General features: G+C 42.7%; 1 protein-coding gene across 3 annotated transcripts in view; it reads left to right on the top strand.

The window, feature by feature from the left end:
* Positions 1–20,474, top strand: part of ANO6 (anoctamin 6) — a 218,413-nt gene that overhangs the window by 42,637 nt on the left and 155,302 nt on the right. The window contains exon 2 of one of the 3 annotated variants that reach the window (XM_031000831.3): positions 11,626–11,688. The exons of the other annotated variants lie outside the window; for them this stretch is intronic. Coding sequence (XP_030856691.1) covers positions 11,626–11,688 — 63 coding nt within the window. The remainder of the gene's footprint in view (positions 1–11,625; positions 11,689–20,474) is intronic. 3 annotated transcript variants of the gene reach the window in all.

The following is a 20,474-nucleotide window of genomic DNA, read 5'->3' as shown; positions in this document are numbered from 1 at the left end:
AGACTTTAAACTACGAGCTGGAAATAAAAGATGATTAAGTTATAGTCCATGCCCTCAGGTTGCTGACAGTCTGATAGAGAAAGGGATGTGACTACATGAAAGTAATAAATATTGTAGGATCTCTGATTCAAGTATCTTCAGAAAATGGTGGGACAGGAAGAGGGGAGTAATTTGCCCTTCTTGGGAAAGGGGTGGATTAGGGTGATGGGTTCATAAAGTTTCCATTATTTTCATTTAAGAGGTGATGCTTGAACTACAGAATAGATGTTTCCTGGGCAGAGAACATGGGGACAAGTGTTCCAGGCAGAAGCTTTACATGGAACAAAGGCGGGATGTTGGAGGACAGTCCAGCATTCAGAATGGTGAAGCATTAAGTTTGAGGTGGTGTCCCCGTGGTGCTTGGCACATAGTACAAGCTCAAGGATTTTGAACTAAACAGTATGCTTTTTCCTGGTTTCTGTGTATAGGGTTTAGGGATTTGTGTATCCCTAGAAGTTGTATGTAATATTTTGCATTTATGTGCTTTTGAAAATTTTTCAGGGGAGCGAGTCATTGGATTTCACTAGATTCTCTCAGAGGATTTCATGAACTATAAAAGGTTAAGAACCACGATTTTAACAATACACCCCAGAAATGGATAAGGTGAGATGTAGAGGATAGAAACTGATGTGAAGACAAATACCTCCAGCTGCAATTGGCAGGGATGCCCCTGGGCATTCACAGGGCAGGTACTCACCTGCTGGAGCCACGGAGGGCCTGGTTGCAGTGGGTACTTCTGATAATGGCTCTGCACACGCTTTTCCACCTCCTTTCAGCAAACAGGCTTATTCCTGCCTCTTTATTTGCTCCAACTAAGCCATTATAGTATGCCTTCTCTGATAGTCAAAGCAACTCTCCAGGGCAGGAAACATGATGGGGTTGAAAGACTGGAGAGAGAATGGAAACACCATATGTTCTATTCTGAAAATAAAGTAAGAGATAAATATGTGAGGAGAACAGGAAAGCATGTACAGCAACCAAAGCAATTCAGTGGCAATGGCATTAAATAGACTGTGTTAAAAGGCTGCAACAGCACTAGCCTCCCACAGGCACTGTAGGTCAGCTCATTCATTCCTCCATGGCGAGTAAGAGATGTGTGAATTATCCAACTCCTCGAATCCTGCCCAGGCAGATTCAGTGTCCTTCTTTGCCCTCTGTGCAGCTGTAATAACCTTGTATATACTTTTGTTCTAGAACATACTGCACTGTGGCAGAATTGTTGATAATTCTTTTCTTCCATAAGGAAAAAATGGCTGATTTTTGAAAGCCGAGCACTTAGCGCTGGGCTCAGTACCTGTTTACTGAAAGAAAAAGCTTGAGTTTTATAGCCCAAAGGTAGTGAAGTCAGTTTGTACAGTTCAGCCTGTACAAAGGTAACCTTAAACAGCTGAAGATTTCCATTATCCTTGCTTTGTCAGCTTCTTTCCTCCTTTGCCCAGTGAGGCACTCAAGTAAGAGCTAATCAAGGAAGGAAGCGGGCAGATCTTTTGCAAAGATAGGGGCTGCTCTTTTGAAGGGAGGGATTTGGTGCAGTCTTGAATCTGATGCAATCTCAGACTCGATCAGCTTGCTAAACAATGTTGGCAATTGCAAGGCAAAGCAAAGGACAAAGGTTATGGGAGCAAATAGGAGGGCACTGTGGGTCACACTTGGATTTGTTTCAGGGGCACTGCACACCCTCATCAGTCAGAATCAAGTAACCTCCCAAAGCGTAATAATGTGTTGCATTTTTCAGAGCTCTCTGGGATGCATGAATTAGGTGCTAGTCTTATGCTATGACAAGTCCTGCTCAGAGGGATTCAGAGGCCATCCAGGTAACAGAATGTAGGGAGAGCTTGCAGAGAGGATTGAGAGGAACCACTGATATGTTTAAAGGAATGAAAGATTTTATCATTTGTATTGAGTTTTTAGTTTATTTTTATTTTTATTTATTTTTTTTAAGAGACGGGGTTTCTTGCTCTGTCACCCAGGCTGGAGTGCAGTGGCGCCATCTTGGCTCACCACAGCCTCAAACTGTTGGGCTCAAGCAATCCTCTTGCTTCTCCTTCTTGAGTAACGAGGACTGCAAGCATGTGCCACCGCAACCGGCTGTTTTTTTTGTTTGTTTGTTTGTTTGTTTTGTTTTGTTTGTAGAGATATGGGCGTCTTGCTGTGTTGCCCAGGCTGGTCTTGAAATCCTGGCCTTAAGTGATCCCCCAGCCTTGGCCTCCCCAAATGTTACGATTACAGGCATGAGCCACCATGCCAGGTGTGAATGAAAGGTTTGAAGAGAAACCTAAGGGTGATATCAGGATTCCAGGTATGTGAAGGACACAGAGAATATTTTCCAGTTATTGAGGAACAAAGAATAGGAAAATTGGTTTGCATCTTATGAGGGCTTCTGAGGAGTGAAACTCGAAAAGGATTCAGAACATCTTCCCATTCTCCTATGATGTTAACTGTATTAGTTCTAGATAGAGGGCCATTTTTAGTATTTCACTTGCTATCCTGGATTGGACACTTGATCTAAAGAGGGGAAAGGAAGGAAATTAATGATATTGATTGGACAACTGCTGTTAGCACGCTCAGGGTTTCCTCCAGCTCTGATTTGCAAACATCATCTTGTTTACCCAAGAGGGAAGCATTTTTATCCCCATTTATTTGTGGGACAACTGAGGCCAGGAACACTCACAGTTGTATGCATGATAAGTGGCAGTCCTGGCTCTGTTACTTCAGTCCTGAGTTTGTGTAACTCCAAAGGACTTGCTTCTAATTTATTTGTAAATGTATCAAGTTTAGTGTTTATTGAGGCCATTTGGATGTCTCAGTCTCTTTGAGGTGTTGCAGACTGGCTCATCACAGGTTCTGAAAGTCTTTCACCTCTGAGAACAACTGTGCATTTGATCCAGTTGGTCACTTGTGTGTCTAAAACAACCATCAGTTGCTGCTTCTCAGCCTGAGCAAAGCATACTTATGGTGCATCACATCTGAAAGGCATACTTTCTGGCAGAGCAAAAGCTAAATAATACATTTCAATTTTAAAAGGTACAGTTTTCACTTAAATGGCATGTTTTATGGACTATACAGTGAAGGCAAGCACAAATGATATGCAGTATACAAGTATAATACATCAAGGATCATAGCAAGGTAAATGATTTTGATCCACGTTTAACCTGCTGATAAGGAAACCTTTCTATCCGTGCTGCTTGATGTCTTTTTCTAATTATACATATTATATGTGAGCCATTGTAGAAATTTTGGGAAATACAGAAAACTGCAAATAAAACAAAAATCACCCCAACACTACCCCTCAAAGATAAACCACCATGAATATTTTAGTATGCTGCTTTCCCGCCTTTTTAAAAAATGCAAATGTAGTTTTATATGGTTTAGACCTATGGTGTCCTGCCTTTTCACTTAACTTGCCTCATAAGCACTCTCTATGTTTATCTCTTTTATTGGGGTAAAGTATACATAACATAAAAATAACCATTTTAACCATTTTTAAGTGTACAATTCAGTGGCATTAAGTATATTCAGTGTTGTGCAATCACCACCACTATCCATTTCCAGAGCTTTTTTTTTTTTCTTTTTTGAGACGGAGTTTCGCTCTTGTTGCCCAGGCTGGAGTGCAATGGCGCGATCTCTGGCTCACCGCAATCTCCGCCTCCTGGCTTCAAGCAATTCTCTTGCCTCAGCCTCCCGAGCAGCTGGGATTACAGGTGTGTGCCACCACACCTGGCTAATTTTGTATTTTTAGTAGAGACGGGGTTTCTCCATGTTGGTCAGGGTGGTCTCAAACTCCCAACCTCAGGTGATCCGCCCGGCTCGGCCTCCCAGAGTGCTGGGATTACAGGCGTGAGCCACCGCGCCTGGCTTTCCAGAGCTTTTCATCATCAGCACTCCCTATATTTAAGAAGGCTTCACAAACCACATTTAATGGCTGAATAACATTCCATCACATAAAATTTACTTAAAGGTGTTTTCCAGAAGACATTCAACAGATATTTAGTTTGTGCTTATTATAAACTACACTTCATGGCGAAAGTAGTGAACAAAACATGGCTTTTGTCCTTCAGGACCTGTTGGAGGAAATGGCCAATTAGTAGGCAGGTTGAGTCCTGTAGAGGGGCAAGTACATGGTCTATGGGATCATGTAGGAGGGGAACTTAACTTGAGGTATAATTTGCATAATCATTCCTTGATTGTTGCAGATCTAGCATGCATCAGATTTTTTTGCTGTTATAAATAATATTGAGAGAGATTTGTGGTATAAATATTTGTCTGTATTTCACATTATTTTGTGAAGTTCTTGAGAAGTGAAATTACCGGGGCACGCATTCTAACAGGGGCCAGTACAAGATGTTCTATTTTTTATTTTGAGAGACAGAGTCTTGCTCTGTCACCCAGGCTGGAGTACGGTGGTGCGATCACTGCAACTTTGAATTCCTGGGCTCAAGTGATTCTCTCACCTCAGCCTCCTGAATAGCTGGGACTACAACCATCATGCCTGGCCTGGCCTTTTTTTTTTTTTTTTTTTTTTTTCTGGAGAGACGGGATCTCATTTTGTTGCCTGGGTTGGTCTTAAACTCCTGGCCTCAAGCATTCTTCTCACCTTGGCCTTCTAAAATGCTGGGATCACAGTCGTGAGCCGCCCTGCCTGTCCTAAAATGTCCTTTTAGGACACTAATAATTGTTACCTACTGTGCTATTCTCAAGGTTAGGAGCTGCACCAAGGATTTCCATTGCCTGTTTCACCTTAAACCTCTCCTAACTTTTTATAGATGTGTGTACAACTTGCCTCTGGCAGGATTACATGAAGAATGGGGGCTGAGAAGTGAGTGTATCCAACTGGGAAGAGCCAAGGAGGGTCAGAGGCGAAGGGATTGTGGCTGAGGCTGAGGTTATGTGGCAGGTAACATGCACACCATCCAGGTGTTTGTACTCATTTCAGAGGCCTTGGTTTGACAAATGCTTTAGGGCTGTGTTCACGGTGCGTGCTGACAGCTTGGCTCCCTTCTGTGAAATTTCATTCTTGTGAACTTCAAGTCACTGAAATAAAAGTAGCCTATTTTTTCCCCTTTAAACGTATCTGTTCATCGTCTAAACAAACTTCCGGTCTATTATCAGAGCTGGAGGAGACCTTTGGATATCATATCATCTTCCCTGTTCAAACTAAACCTAAAGATTCTAAGACTTAGAAAAGTTAAGGAACATTCAGAAGGAAACCGAGGAAACCAGCTTGGTGGGTGTAATGAGGGGTTACAGCTCATATCTCTTGATTTAGCTGCTGGTCGCCCCATTACCTGCTGCATGTTGTCTTCAGGCTTTATTCTCTCCTTAAAGGAATTTTTTCTTCTTCCCACATCTTGATTCCTGATTTTGTGCTCTGCTCTTTCCTTCTAAGATGTGTTATTCGAGTGTTGAATACATGTATGTCTTGGCTAATGCCTGTCAACTGGAAATTATGCTGATAAGTTTGCATTCCTTATCCTACTGTGTCCTTGGCCTACTAATTGGTTTGACAGCTGATTGTTCTCTTCATCTTGGCCTCTTTGTTTCTTGGAAAGTTTCTGTTGACTCTGGTAAAAGTAATCAGTTATGTCTTATTTAGTCCCTTTGGATAATTTTTTGGGGGGTTGGCTTTTATTAATTTTAAGAAGTAATACACCATTGATATAGTAAGTGTGGCAACCTGTCATGGACCAAAGAGTAAAGTTTTAAAATAGATGATTAATATTGAGAGTAGGAATAGCACAGACATCTGAAACATTAATTTTACCAATGGTTAGTTGGTAAAACCTGACTGTGGATACATACATATTTATGTAAATACAAAAAATTTTTTGTGGTACAGTAAATCTTGCTTCTAAGATCAAATTTACAAAAAAAGTTAGCATTGTTTTGTATTAGACAAAGTGCTATTATCTTCAGTTGAACTTCATATCTGTATCATGACACTAAATATAAGACCTTGGGTCCCTGATAATAAGAATTAGAGAAAGGAATGTACAAAGCCAACACACCAAATTTGGTCTGAGGCTGTGAGCTCCAATATCAAGTGGTAATTGTGCAGTTGGAAAAATCCTGTAGCTTATATTCTCAACAATTTCTGATCATCAGAGTTTCAGAAACAATTCAGAGTTATCAGGCTCTTTCATTTATGAGTGAAAGGAGCAATTCCTCATTGACTGTAAGTCTTTTATGTTGGCAATTCCATTCTTAAATTAAGGCATTGGCATTTTCATTATGAAAATGGTTTTCCTGGATTTATAGCTGAGTCCATTAATTTTGTGTTTCAAAACTGATTGGCATTAATCTGTATAGTGACTTTTATATAAAAGCAACGTAAAGTTGATTTTGTAGTCTTGATTTTAAAGATCATTTCAGACATCTATTCCTCCCGTGTTGGATCTACTGTATTGAAATACGAAGTTATGGAGAACTAAGGAATAAATATAGCACACTCCATTTCCAAAAAGACAGATGGCCTTACTATTCTGTGTAAGGGACTTGAGGAGACCCTAAAGTGAGCTATATACCCTGGCTCCACACCTCACATTTGTTCTTGCTCATTTTCTTCTATATCTTACAGTGTGGAATGATAATAATAAATGATAATGGTAGCAGTTATGTCTTGAGTGCTTACTGTCAGACCTCGTGTTATGTACCTTACCATCCTTATTCCATTTAATATTCACAGCAGCCCTATGAACAGAGGTAGTATGATGCCTATTTTACAGATTAGGAAGCTGAGACTTTACCCAGCTGATCATCCAGTTAACCTTCCCGATTCTTGTCATTTCTCTACCACCTCCAGTCCATTCTGCACATCACTGCTGGCCCCATCATGTGCTTTTCTCCTTCAGAAACACCTTCGTACACTCTACACTGTGTAGGGATAAAGCGCAAACCTCAGTGTACCTACAGGTTGGCTCCTAAATCTTATGTCCTGCAACTTCCTTACAAAAATCCTGCAGTATAGACCTACCCTAACATGAGCATGCTGTGTGTTCACCTGTTTCCCTGCCCCAGCTGGCAGATGCCTACTATTTGCCAGGCACTGTTAGGATCTTAGGGACACAGTTCTTGCCTTCAGAACAATATACTCAAGGATAAGGCAGACCTGAACATAAATCACTTCTCCTTAGCTTTTATTTCTAATCCCAGATTGGCTTAGACCCTATATCCTTGGTGAAACTTCCCCTGGCCATTCAAGGCAAAAGTGATTCCAACTTCCTCTGAATGTCTGTAGCCTGAACTGCCTGTACCACATATTTATCTTTGGGTTGTGATCTTTTCAGGTGTCTGCATCTTAACCCACTTACAAATCTTTGCAAGTTAAAGACTATAGGTTTATAGGTTAAGCCTTTATAGCTTAAAGATTCTATAGGCAAAGTCTGTGGTTCTATGTCATTGATCTCTAAACTCCAGTTTTTAAAAATATTAATAAATTTGTAAAAATCTATAAGATTTTATAAAGAAATTTTAGCCCTGGATTACCATACTTTTAAAAATATATTGCATTGTGGTCTGAGACCGTATGTATTAAAGTATAAAAGATTAGGTTGGCACATAAATATGGCATATCATTTGTTTTTCCATACTTGTTTTAAACATTGGTGCCAAGTATTTTTTTAAAAAATTGAATTAATATTACTGTGACACTTTCCCTTTTCTTAGTTATCAGCCTTTTGACTATAAGCCAAGCTTTTAAAAGTCACTAATAAAATATATGAGGCTTAGCCTGGTAATATAGTGAGACCTCATCTCTACAAAAACGTTAAAAAAATTAGCTGAGCATGGTAGCATGCACTTGTAGTTCGAGCTACTTGAAAGGCTGAGGCAGGAGGATTGCTTGATCCCAGGAAGTGGAGGTTGCCGTGAGCCAAGATTGTGCCACTGCCCTCCAGCCTGGGTGACAGAACAAGACCTTGTCTCAAAAAACAAGTGTGTGTGTGTGTGTGTGTGTGTGTGTGTGTGTGTGTATAATATGGCTCTAGTTCTTTGAGTTATGGGGTTTGTTAAAAATGACGAAGTGGGAAACCCATTCAGGTCCCAGCTTGAGCCACTTAACAGGGTGAACATGATTTAGTCAGTAACTCTTGTTTCTTCACAAAGCAGATGAGGCCATCAGCATCACGGTGGACATAGTGGGCTTTTCACCTGTTGAAGACTCTTGTGGGTGACTGTATCCATGTTGTGCTATTTGAATTGAATCATCCATCTATTTATCTGTTATATTAGTTTGCTGGGGCTGCCATGACAGAATACTTTAGACTGGGTTGTTAAACAACAGACACTTATTTTCTCACAGTTCTGGAGGCTAGGAAGTCCAAGGTCAAGGTGTCAATACATTTGGTTTCTCCTGAGGCTTGCCAACGACCACCTTTTCTGTGTCCTCACATGGTCTTTCCTCTGCGGGCATGCACTCTGGTATCTTTCTGTGTCCAAATTTCTTCCTCTTTTAAGGACACCAGTCTGATTGGATTAGGGCACACTCTCACACTCTCATTTTCAACTTAATCACCTCTTTAAAGACCCTGTCTTTTCCAAATCCAGTCACATTTTGAGGTACTTTGGGTTAGGGCTTCGACATCTGATTTTTGGGGAGTTACGATTCCATAACATCTATTTAAAATAGCACTTACTAGCCAGGCATGGTGGCTCACGCCTATAATCCCAGCACTTTGGGAGGCCGAGGCAGGTGGATCACTTGAGGGTCAGGAGTTTGAGACCAGCCTGGCCAATGTGGTGAAACCCCGTCTCTACTAAAAATATAAAAATTAGCCAGGCATGGTGGCGGGCGCCTGCAATCCCAGCTACTCGGGAGGCTGAGGCAGGAGAATCGCTTGAACCAGGGAGGTGGAGGTTACAGTGAGCTGAGAACATGCCAGTGTGCTCCAGTCTGGGCAACAGAGCAAGACTCCCATCTCAAAAAAAATAGCACTTACTTGTTGTAAATTATGTATGAAGAGGCTAGCATAAAGAAGAAACCAGAAATAGCCCTCCACTTATTTAGTGCCTATTATTAAAAGGGGAAGGGTACAGGTATATGAAAAGATAAGTCAAAACTGTATTGAAGGGTATAAAAGAAAAATAACTCTCTCTCCCAACCATCTCCTATTTTAGGAAACTTCTTTAAAAACATTTACACAAATGTTTAAAAAGGCCAGGTGCATTTTTTAATGTATTAATGTGTCATAGAGAGTACAGATATCTCTATATCTGCACACAGATTAGGCTTTTAAATAACTACATAGTATTCCATTGTGTATGTACTATAATTTACCTAATCACCTATTAACAGGCGTGTAGATTGTTTCCAGTTCCCCCACCACTCCATTACAAACAGTAGTGCTGGATTCCTTTTACAAACCCAGGTCTGGGCACAGTGGCTCATGCCTGTAATCCCAGCACTTTGGGAGGCCAAGGCAGGCAGATCACTTGAGGTTAGGATTCCAAGACCAGCCTGGCCAACATGGTGAAACCCCATCTCTACAAAAATACAAAAATTAGCCAGGTGTGGTGGTACATGCCTGTAATCCCAGCTACTCGAGAGCCTGAGGCAGGAGAATTGCTTGGACCTGGTAGGTGGAGGTTGCAGTGAGCTGAAATTGCACCACTGCACTTCCAGTCTGGGTGACAGAGTGAGACCCTGTCTCAAAAATTAAATAAATAAATAAATAAAATACATACATACATACTTAACCAGGATGAAAAAAATAATGAAGAGCTACCTAAGAAGAATAACTGGCCTCTGATCTTGGTGAAAACCATCTTTGTTTTTCACCTTCCTGTTTATTGGTCTTTACAAGAGTTGTTGTGAAAGGCATTTCATTCTTTCCTGTCCTCCAGTACCTGACCACATGCCAATACCTCTTCTTCCTGCATAATAGGAAGGGAAAGGGCTTTCCTTGGCAACATTAGGTCATAGTCCTCCCCAGGAAGAAAGGTCTGTCTGGATCATTAATGGGCATAGACTATTTTTAGTTAAGGAAAACAATTTTTCTTGTAAGAATTGCTATTTCCGTGCTCAGGGCAGCACATGCATCCTTTCTGGCTGCTTCCACCCATTGGCAAGGGGCCAGCTCTCTAATGGAATGTGAGCAGTCTTACTGCTAATCAAGATTTATGGTGGAGACCAGGACGCCTGGCCGCTCATTGGATTTGCAGACCCTCCAAGCTAACAGCGGCAGCCCTGAGATTAAGTGCAATGCAGAGGCTCTGGTGCTGTTCCCAGGCCCTCCCTTCTTCTCTGGGGCCAGCTTCTTAGCCACAGGTATCATCTGGCATTATTTTATAAGCTGTGCCATAGTGCAGATGTTCTTTTCTGAGGAATTACTTTCATTTCTGACTCATTTCAGGAAATGAGACAGTCTATCAGAGGTATTCTTCATTTCCAGACCCCTGGAGAGTTCATTTTCACCTGGGATTTCTAACCACATGGGGGCAGTGCTTTATTTACCCAGATGTGAGAAATAACAGTAATGAATAGTCTTCTTCTAAGGCAGCCCTTACTTCCCTGCAGAATCCAGTGTGAAGGCCCAGAGGTAGCTTATGCCCTTATTAGTGTAAATATTTCTGAGGCTTTGGTTTTGTGATGCTTGTGGACATGCTGTGTGTATGGGCTTTGGTGCAGGAAAAACATAATTTAGCAACAGATTTAAAAGGTAGTCTGGAGTGTTTCTAATTACTGTTTGTTTAGTTCACCATTGCCTAATAAGTGGATTTAAGTAACCTCGGGGGTAGGGAATGTAATGTTCATATTACAGTCAACCATGCAAATCAATTTCTAACTAAGTATTGCAGAGAACACACCGTGGAGCCATTTTATAGAAGTATTCCATTGAATCTTAAATTTAGACCTGAGAGCATTTTGGATTGGGCATTTCCCACTGGTTGATGCACACATCCATGTGTGGTACAGTCCCGTTTAAGATCCTTCGGTGGCCTTTGGCATTTAGTTTTCTTGTTAATTCAATGTAGTTTTCTTTTTAATTTTCCCATCCTTCATTGACCGTAGTAGGGAACTGAAGTATTAAGAGGGCCTAGAACAGTGGTTGTCAACCTTGGTTGTAGCTTGGCATCATTCTGGGAACTTTGAAATTACTGATGCCTGAGGCCACCTCCAGAGATCTGGTTTAATTATCTGGAATGCAGCCTCCACTGGGATTTCTAAAAGCTCCCAGAAGATGTTATTGTGCACTAGGGGTAGTGAACCACAGACCTAAGATGTCAGGGCCCTGAGAGCTCATCTCATCCAGTGGTTCTCAGCCCTGGCTGCAGATTAGCATCATCTGGAGAGCTCATGAAAGAAGCACTGATGTCCCACCACCTGAAACGACCTTTCAGAGGAAGGAGCCATTCTTTTTAGAAGGTGCTCAGGTGATTTTGATGCACAGCAAGAGTTAAGGTTAACTGACATCTTAGCCATCCCATGTTACAGATAAGGAAAATGAGAGCAAAAATGGTCAAATGGCTTGTACGAGGTCAGGTCCTTGTTGTTACAGAGGCAGGTCTGATGCTGCCTCCTGCTCTGTCTGCTGCCTAACACCATCCCTTATATTGGCCTATTGTATTTATTGATGCCTCCTCATCCTTCAGGTGATGTTCCTGCCTCCAGGAGGCCTTTTCTGACTCCTCATACTCACCTCCCATCCAGCCTGGGTAAGATCCCCTTCCTTTGTATTTGAACAGCATCGTTCCTTCCTTTTCCCCTCCGACTGTCAGTTCCGGGAGAACAGGCCTGTCTTTCCTGTTATTTCTATAACAGTAGTGGGGTTTCAGATAATATTTGTTGAATTGAAGTTCTGTAACTTTTTATTCCTCAGTCCACATGGATTGCTGAAAATAATCCATTCCTATATGCATGCTTCAGAAAAGAACTTCAGAAAGCAAAAGTTATTTTTTTTTTTGAGACAGTCTCACTCCGTCACCCATGCTGGAGTGCAGTGGTGCAATCTCAGCTCACTGCAACCTCTGCTTCCCAAGTAGCTGGAATTACAGGTGCATGCCACCACACCCAGCTAATTTTTGTATTTTTAGTAGAGACAGGGTTTTGCTATGTTGACCTGGCTGGTCTTGAACTCCTGACCTCAAGTGATCCACCCACCTCGGCCTCCCAAAGTGTGGGGATTACAGGTGTGGGCCACCATGCCCGGCCGCAAAAGTTATTTCTTACCTGTCTATGGCTCACTGTACTATGGGCCAGGATCTTAAAAGCAAGAAGGACTTCCCACCCTGCCTTCCAGGAGAGAGAGTTTTAGCAAAAAATGTTTGGCAAGGATATTTTGATGACAAAATAATGAAAACAAGATTTCAGTGACCTTACATGTTACTCAAGCTATGTACAACATCCAGGGACCTTCGAATAACATACAAATGTGTATGGCATAACAAAAGGGAGTATTGTGGCATTACCTAACAACAAAAAGTTGTCTGAAGTAAATGATGCTATTTTATAAATACACATTTTAAGGACTGAATTATTATTTGGTGCAAAAGTAAATGATGCTATTTTATAAAAATACATTTTAAGGACTGATTTTTTGGTGCAAAAGTAAAAGTAATTGTCATTACTTTTAATAGCAAAAAGTACAATTACTTTTGCACCAATCTATAATATTTTAAAGCAGCCACATTCTGTTAGTATAGCTGAATTAAATCCTTTGGCTTCTTTGGATTAATATGTTTTGTCTTTTCAAATGATTTTTAAAAACTCTATCTTCTGTCATTGCAGTGTACTTAGGATCATCCTTGGCCAATGTTCTATTTTTACTGGAAAAATATTTTCAGATTTGCACTATTTACATTTACCCTTGTAGCTGTACCAGAGACTTTTCTCTAAAAGAAAGATCACAGCTAGTATCTGCTTAGCCTACAAGTGGCCAGGAAGCTCACTGCTGAGATGCTGAAAAGTAATAATTTTCTTGGGTGGAAAATACATAGTTAAAATTTTTTGGAACTAAAACTGCAAACTGGGCCTCGTTGTAGAGTAGACCCCAAGATGTTAAGATGGTGCAAACAGGACAGAATAATAATTGAAATGTGAAGAACCTCTTTGAAATCCTAAGTCTTCATACTTTCATGCATTATTTTTAAGAGCCTTCATATTGGAGAGCAAATGGTAATGTGGCAGTGTGGAAGTAAAGTCACCATATATCATGGAAAATCTTCCTAAAACAAATATTCTTGAAACTTTCAAGATAAAGTAAATCAATTTAGTTGGAGGTAAATATAAAACGTTTTTATATTAAATAACTTTTATTGTTTAAAGATGCAAATTTTTTGTGAAGATAAAACATGAAGATTTGAAGAACCACCTTTTTGGGTTTTTTTTTCTTTTCTTTTTTTTGCTGCTATGTAGGTGAAAAATTTAACAAAAACTACTAATGAGTAACCAACTTCTATCACACTAACTTCAGAGGCTCAGCAGTGCATTCTGGAATTGAAGAGAAGGGTCAGGAGAGAAAAAAGGGTTTTTTAAATATGTAAGACTGCATTTTCAGTGTTTTCATCTATGTCCTGTCATCAAACTTTTATAACTACCCTGCAAATTAGAATTTATTCTGACCAGATTTTTACATTTACCTGTTCACTAGAGAGAGGAGCCAAAATTTAAATCCAAGTATGTCTGATGTCCTTGTGTTTTTACACTGAATATGGCCTCTCATGTCATAAGAAGAGAGAATTCTCCAGAAGAGACATTATTAACTATGAGCATTTACCATGCTGGTGGAAGAGAGCTGGCTTTAGCTTCCCTTAGAGTTCTTAATAAACACAAATAAGTTGATGAGAAAAAGTGTTGGCAGTGGTATGGAAAAAAGGGAATCCTTGTAAACCATTGGGAATATAAATTGCATAACCATTATGAAAAACAGTATGAAGATTCTAAAAACAAAAATCAAAAATAGAACTACCACATGATCCTGCAGTCCCACTTCTGAGTATATACCCAAAGGGAATGATCTTAGTATCTTGAAGAGACATTCACACTTTTGTGTTCATTGCAGCATAATTCACAATAGTCAAGATATGGAAACAACCTAAGTATCCATTGATGGATGGATGGATAAAGAAATTTTGGTCCATATATACAGTGGAATGTTATTCAGCCTTAAAAAAGAAGGAAATCCTGCCATTTGTGACAACATGGATGAACCTGGGAGATGTTATGCTAAGTGAAATAAGCCAGACACAGAAAGACAAATACTGTTTGACCTCACTTACATGTGAAATCTAAAACAGTCATAAAACCAGAGAATAGAACAGTGATTGCCGGGGGGCTGGGGGAAATGAGACATGTTGGTCAAAGGGTGCAGAGTTTAAGTTAAAGATGACTAAGTTCTGGAGATCTAATGTACAGTATGAATGGTGATGGGGTGTGTTAATTTGATTGTGGTAATTGTTACACAGTGTATATCAAATCACATTGTACACCTTGAAGATATTCAATCTTTGTCAATTAAATATTTTAAAATGGAAGAAAGGATGGCCAATTTTGATCAAAAGTCATATAGTGTCAGATAGAATTTTGTGATCTGACTCCCAGAAACTACACATTTGATTTGGGGAAGGCAGCCAAGCAAAATAGTTGATAATTTGCTCTTTTCCTTTGATTCCTAGGTTTGAGAATCTTGGCTTTCCTACCTACTAGCTGTGTGATTTTGGGCAAGTCACTTAACCTCTTTGTGCCTTAGTTTCCTCATTGGTAAAATGGGAATGATAAAACTTGATTGCTGTTGATTTTCTTCTCACATGCTGTGAGTTAGAAAAATGTAGGAATTTGTAGAATGGTTCTGTTCTGCCCCAACAAATTGGGTTCTTTGCTGTGAGCCTTGGTCTGCTTCCTATTTCCGCCTCCCCATTAGAGCCATTTCTATTTCACGGGCACAGGGATCTCTTCTGTTGCTTCCTGGGAGAATCCTGCAGGAGGCTTGCTATGGGGTGAGGCTTCCTTGGAAACAGAGGCATAGTGTTCTAAATGAACTGAGGGTTACTAAGTGGTCTGAATACACTTATGGGTAAGGAATGTTACCACAGAGGATTGTTCATTCATCATGAGTCACAGAGCCTCCCAGAACTTTCTCTTGGAGCTCATGCTTATCTCAGCAGCACGGGGCACAACTGACCACTCCCTGCTTCCTGAAGTTCTTTTTTTACTTGGCTTCATGATGCTACTTTATCTTGATTCTGCTCACTGCTCACTTGTTCTTTCCCAATCTCTCCTGCTGGATCCTTCTCTTCTTCTGGCCCCTAAACTTTGGAGCACCCAGGGCTTAGTGCCCTGACCCTCTTCCCCGTCTCCACTCCTTAGGTGATCTCATTCATTTGCAAGGCCCTGAATGCCATCTGTATGTGGATGACTTCCACATACTTAGGTCCACTCCCTGTCTCTCCCTTGCTTTACAGCTGTCGGCTTTACTTCTTCACTTAGTTGTTTAGTAGATGAGTTGAACTTAACATTTCCAAAACCAAATTCTTGATTTGTTTCGTGAGTCTATACTTCCTCCATTGTTTTAACCTATGCAGTGATACCACCTAGTCACTCAGGTCCCAAAGCTGAAGTCATCCTTGATTCCTGCCTTTCTGTGACACCTCGTATTCTTAAATTCAAGCACCCAACATCCTCTGCGCCCACACCTAAATCTGAGCCCAGGCCACTACTAAGTTTTGCAAGGACTCCTGTAGTCACTTCCTGCCACCATTCATGCACCTCTTGGTCTGAGTTCATAGAACAGTCACAGTGATCCTTCTCTTTTACACCTTTATACTGTCTGTAGTGGCTTCTCTACAAACAGTATAAAATTCAAACTCTTGGCCATGTACTGTAAGGCCTCTGCTACCTCTCCATCCTCTTCTCTTCCTGCTCTGCGTGTCTCTTAACTGTGCTCTAGCCACACCTGTCCCTTGACATGTCACTCCTTGCCTGGCCACTGTCCTCATCATCCTCTCCACCCTCTCTCACCTCCCAACTCCTTTCTCATCTAGGATGCTTGCTACTGCACTTCCTTCAGTTCTCACTTGAATGTCACCTACTCAGAGCTGTCACCCCTGACTTATCTATCTAAAATGTCACTGTTACTCTGTATCCTCTTAACCTGCTTTGTCTTCAAAACATTTATCTCCAACTGAAATTAGTATATGTATATTTGTTTGTTGTCTCTATCCCAGTAGATTGTAAGCTCTGTAAGGACATTGATCCTGGTGCTCGATAAGTTGTACGACTGAAGGAGTTAGTAAATTAATGCTCTGGAATCCCTGTGTTAAAAATACTAAAGAATCAAACACCTTTCTCTAGACCCTTAGATCCATCTCCATCTCTTACCCTGTTTCTCTGTCTCCTTTTATTTATTTTTTTATGTTTATTTTTTGAGATGGAATCTTGCTCTGTCGCCCAGGCTGAAGTGCAGTGGCGCCATCTCGGCTCACTGCAACCTCTGACTCCTGGGTTCAAGCAATTCCCTGCCTCAGCCTCCCAAGTAGCTGGGATTACAGGCACCCGCCCCCACACCTGGCTAATTTTTGTATTTTTAGTAGAGATGGGGTTTCACCACATTGGCCAGGCTGGTCTCGAACTCCTGACCTCATGATCCACACGCCTCGACCTCCCAAAGTGCTGGGATTACAGGCATGAGCCACCATGCCCAGCCTGTCTGTCTCCTTTTAAAGCAAAACTTCTAAAATGTTGCCTACATGTACTACAGCTTCTTCATTACTCATTTATTTTTCTTTTTTTTTTTTTTTTAATTGATCATTCTTGGGTGTTTCTCGCAGAGGGGGATTTGGCAGGGTCATAGGACAATAGTGGAGGGAAGGTCAGCAGACAAACAAGTGAACAAAGGTCTCTGGTTTCCCTAGGCAGAGGACCCTGCGGCCCTCCGCGGTGTTTGTGTCCCTGGGTACTTGAGATTAGGGACTGGTGATGACTCTTAATGAGCATGCTGCCTTCAAGCATTTGTCCAACAAAGCACATCTTGCACCGCCCTTAATCCATTTAACCCTGAGTGGACACAGCACATGCTTCAGAGAGCACAGGGTTGGGGGTAAGGTCACAGATCAACAGGATCCCAAGGCAAAAGAATTTTTCTTAGTACAGAACAAAATGAAGTCTCCCATGTCTACTTCTTTCTACACAGACATGGCAACCATCCGATTTCTCAATCTTTTCCCCACCTTTCCCCCCCTTCTATTCCACAAAACCGCCATTGTCATCATGGCCCGTTCTCAATGAGCTGCTGGGTACACCTCCCAGACGGGGTGGTGGCCGGGTAGAGGGGCTCCTCACTTCCCAGTAGGGGCGGCCGGGCAGAGGCGCCCCTCTCCTCCCGGACGGGGCGGCTGGCCGGGCGGGGGGCTGACCCCCCCCCACCTCCCTCCCGGATGGGGCGGCTGGCTGGGCGGGGGGCTGACCCCCCCACCTCCCTCCTGGACGGGGCGGCTGGCTGGGCGAGGGGCTGACCCCCCCCCACCTCCCTCCCGGACGGGGCGGCTGGCCGGGCGAGGGGCTGACCCCTACCTCCCTCCCGGACGGGGTGGCTGCGGGGCGGAGACGCTCCTCACTTCCCAGACAGGGTGGCTGCCGGGCGGAGGGGCTCCTCACTTCTCGGACGGGGCGGCTGCCGGGCGGAGGGGCTCCTCACTTCTCAGACGGGGCGGTTGCCGGGCGGAGGGTCTCCTCACTTCTCAGACGGGGCAGCGGGGCAGAGACGCTCCTCACCTCCCAGACGGGGTCGCGGCCCGGCAGAGGCGCTCCTCACATCCCAGACGGGGCGGCGGGGCAGAGGTGCTCCCCACATCTCAGATGATGGGCGGCCAGGCAGAGACGCTCCTCACTTCCTAGATGGGATGGCGCCCGGGAAGAGGCGCTCCTCACTTCCTAGATGGGATGGCGGCCGGGCAGAGACGCTCCTCACTTTCCAGACTGGGCAGCCAGGCAGAGGGGCTCCTCACGTCCCAGACGATGGGCGGCCAGGCAGAGACGCTCCTCACTTCCCAGACGGGGTGGTGGCCGGGCAGAGGCTGCACTCTCGGCACTTTGGGAGGCCAAGGCAGGCGGCTGGGAGGTGGAGGTTGTAGCCAGCCGAGATCATGCCACTGCACTCCAGCCTGGGCGCCATTGAGCACTGAGTGAACCAGACTCCGTCCGCAATCTCTGCACCCCTGGAGGCCGAGGCTGGTGGACCACTCGCGGCCAGGAGCCGGAGACCAGCCCGGCCAACACAGCAAAACCCCGTCTCCACCAAAAAAACACGAAAACCAGTCAGGCGTGGCGGCGCGCGCCAGCAATCACAGGCACTCGGCAGGCTGAGGCAGGAGAATCAGGCAGGGAGGCTGCAGTGAGCCGAGATGGCAGCAGCACAGTCCAGCCCCGGCTCGGCACCAGAGGGAGACCGTGGAAAGAGAGGGAGAGGGAGACCGTGGGGAGGGGGAGGGGGAGAGGGAGAGGGCTTATTTTTCAATGTTACGTATGGTGTCTTTTCCCATCACTCTTCTGAAATTGATTTTGGCAGAGTCATTCAAGATCTGTGTGTTGCTGCTTCCAATGGATACGTTTCTATCTTACTGGATCTCTGAGTGGCTTTAAGCAGTTTTCTATTACCTTCTTGAAATTACCTTCTAACTTGGCCTTCCCCCTTCCCTACTGGCCATTTCTTGATCCTTTACTGGCATTTCCTTCATTACTTGGCCTCCTGGGAATGTTGAGAATTCTTCATGCTATGGTTTAAGCCATACATCTTCTGTCTACATGCTCATCTATTTCAGGGGCTTTAAATACCATTAATTTGCTGACTTTCCAAGGTATATATCTCCAACACTGAGCTCTTCTGAGTTCTAGACGCCGTACCCTCCTCCCTCCTTGACAGCACTCCTGGATGGATGTCTCATGTTCAGGGAGGAACTCTTGATTTGCTTCCATGTCCCATCTACCCCCTCCTGCCTCTGCGCTCTGTGTCTTCACCATCTCAGTAAATGGTACCACCCTCCTTCCAATTTACAAAGTCAGAAACCTGTATATCATCCTTGGTTTCTCTTCTATTGTCCTTCCTCTCCCCCCAGTACTTCTACCTTCAAAATGATTTTGAGTATCTTCTCTGTCTCCACTACTATCATCTTAGGCCAGGTACGTCACCTGGACTTCAACATTAGTCTAATGACTGGGTCTGTCGTTTCCACTCCTGCCACAGAAGTATGCTCTGTGATGCTGTGGTGCCATCCCGTTGTTTACCTGTCAGTGTTTACCTCACTTGTTCCCCAGCCTCTCATGTCTTCACCGCCCTGCAGTCATACCGATCTTTGATCGTATCTTTGAGCACACCAAGATACTTTCTGCTTCAGAACTATGGTCTTGCTTTTTCTTTTTCCTTGCATGCTCTTTTTTTTAGCCCTGCATAGCCAACTCCTCATACTTCATGTCTCAAATATCACCCCTCAGGGAGGCTCCTCTGACCCACCCTACCCGAAATACTTCCATCTCTTAATCTCTGCTATATCAACTTGTTTATTTCCTTCATATCTCCAAGCAGAGTCAGTTATTTTAAAAGTACTTATATTTAGTTTTTATTGTGGAATATAAGCTTCCTAAAAAGGGACATTTTCTGTTTTATCTTCTGCATCTAGCACGTGCCTGGCATATAGTAGGTGCCAGAACAGTGATTCTTACATTTATATGTGTTCATGCCATGAGCTCCCCGCCTTTTTTAATTGGGGGGGAAATGAAAAGTTTTTATTTTAGTCAAAGTTTTACATAATTAGTTAGAATGTTTACATAACTCAAAAATTAAATAATGTTGCAGGTTTTGTTATGAAAACCAGCTGCATCTCCTTTTCTGTTCGCTGTTCCCCAGAGGCCAGGATTTTTAACTGTAGCTGATTCTTTTAGTAATTACCTCTATATCTCTGGTTAACATAATTAAATTATAATTTATCTATTTTTCAGTTTTAGGCATTATCTATTGATGCAGAAGTATTTAGCTCTTTTTCACCTACTCCAGTCCCCTTCCCTTCTCTCACAAACTTTCCCAACCCCATTCCCTCAATTGTAATTGTGTTATAATTTTGGTAAGATCAGTATGCAATGTTTACTTTATTATAACTATGTAATACTTTCCACAGATGAACTATATAATATAGTTTGATTACTTTTCCTCTGGAGACTGTACAGCAGATACTGATATTATTAGTTTTTCATATAGTTATGAATAATTCAACCTCACACTTTTACCCAATTGTAAATCTCCTCTCAGTGTAATCAGCCATGCATGGAATCCTGTCAAATTCATCCTTTGGGGGAGATTCCTCCCACAGCCTTCTGATCTCCTTCACCCTGCCCAGGTTGGTCTTTAGACCTTAGCCGAGTGAGGGATTCGTTTTCACCACCATCCTGAGAACTTGTATTGGAGCCCTACATTTATGTCTTATTTTTTGTTGGTTTACTATTTTATTTTGATGGA

This window comes from Gorilla gorilla, chromosome 10 (assembly GCF_029281585.2).
Source record: "Gorilla gorilla gorilla isolate KB3781 chromosome 10, NHGRI_mGorGor1-v2.1_pri, whole genome shotgun sequence".
NCBI classification, from domain to species: domain Eukaryota; kingdom Metazoa; phylum Chordata; class Mammalia; order Primates; family Hominidae; genus Gorilla; species Gorilla gorilla.
Note: the sequence above shows the minus strand (reverse complement) of the source record. Positions and strands in the feature narration are given on the sequence as shown.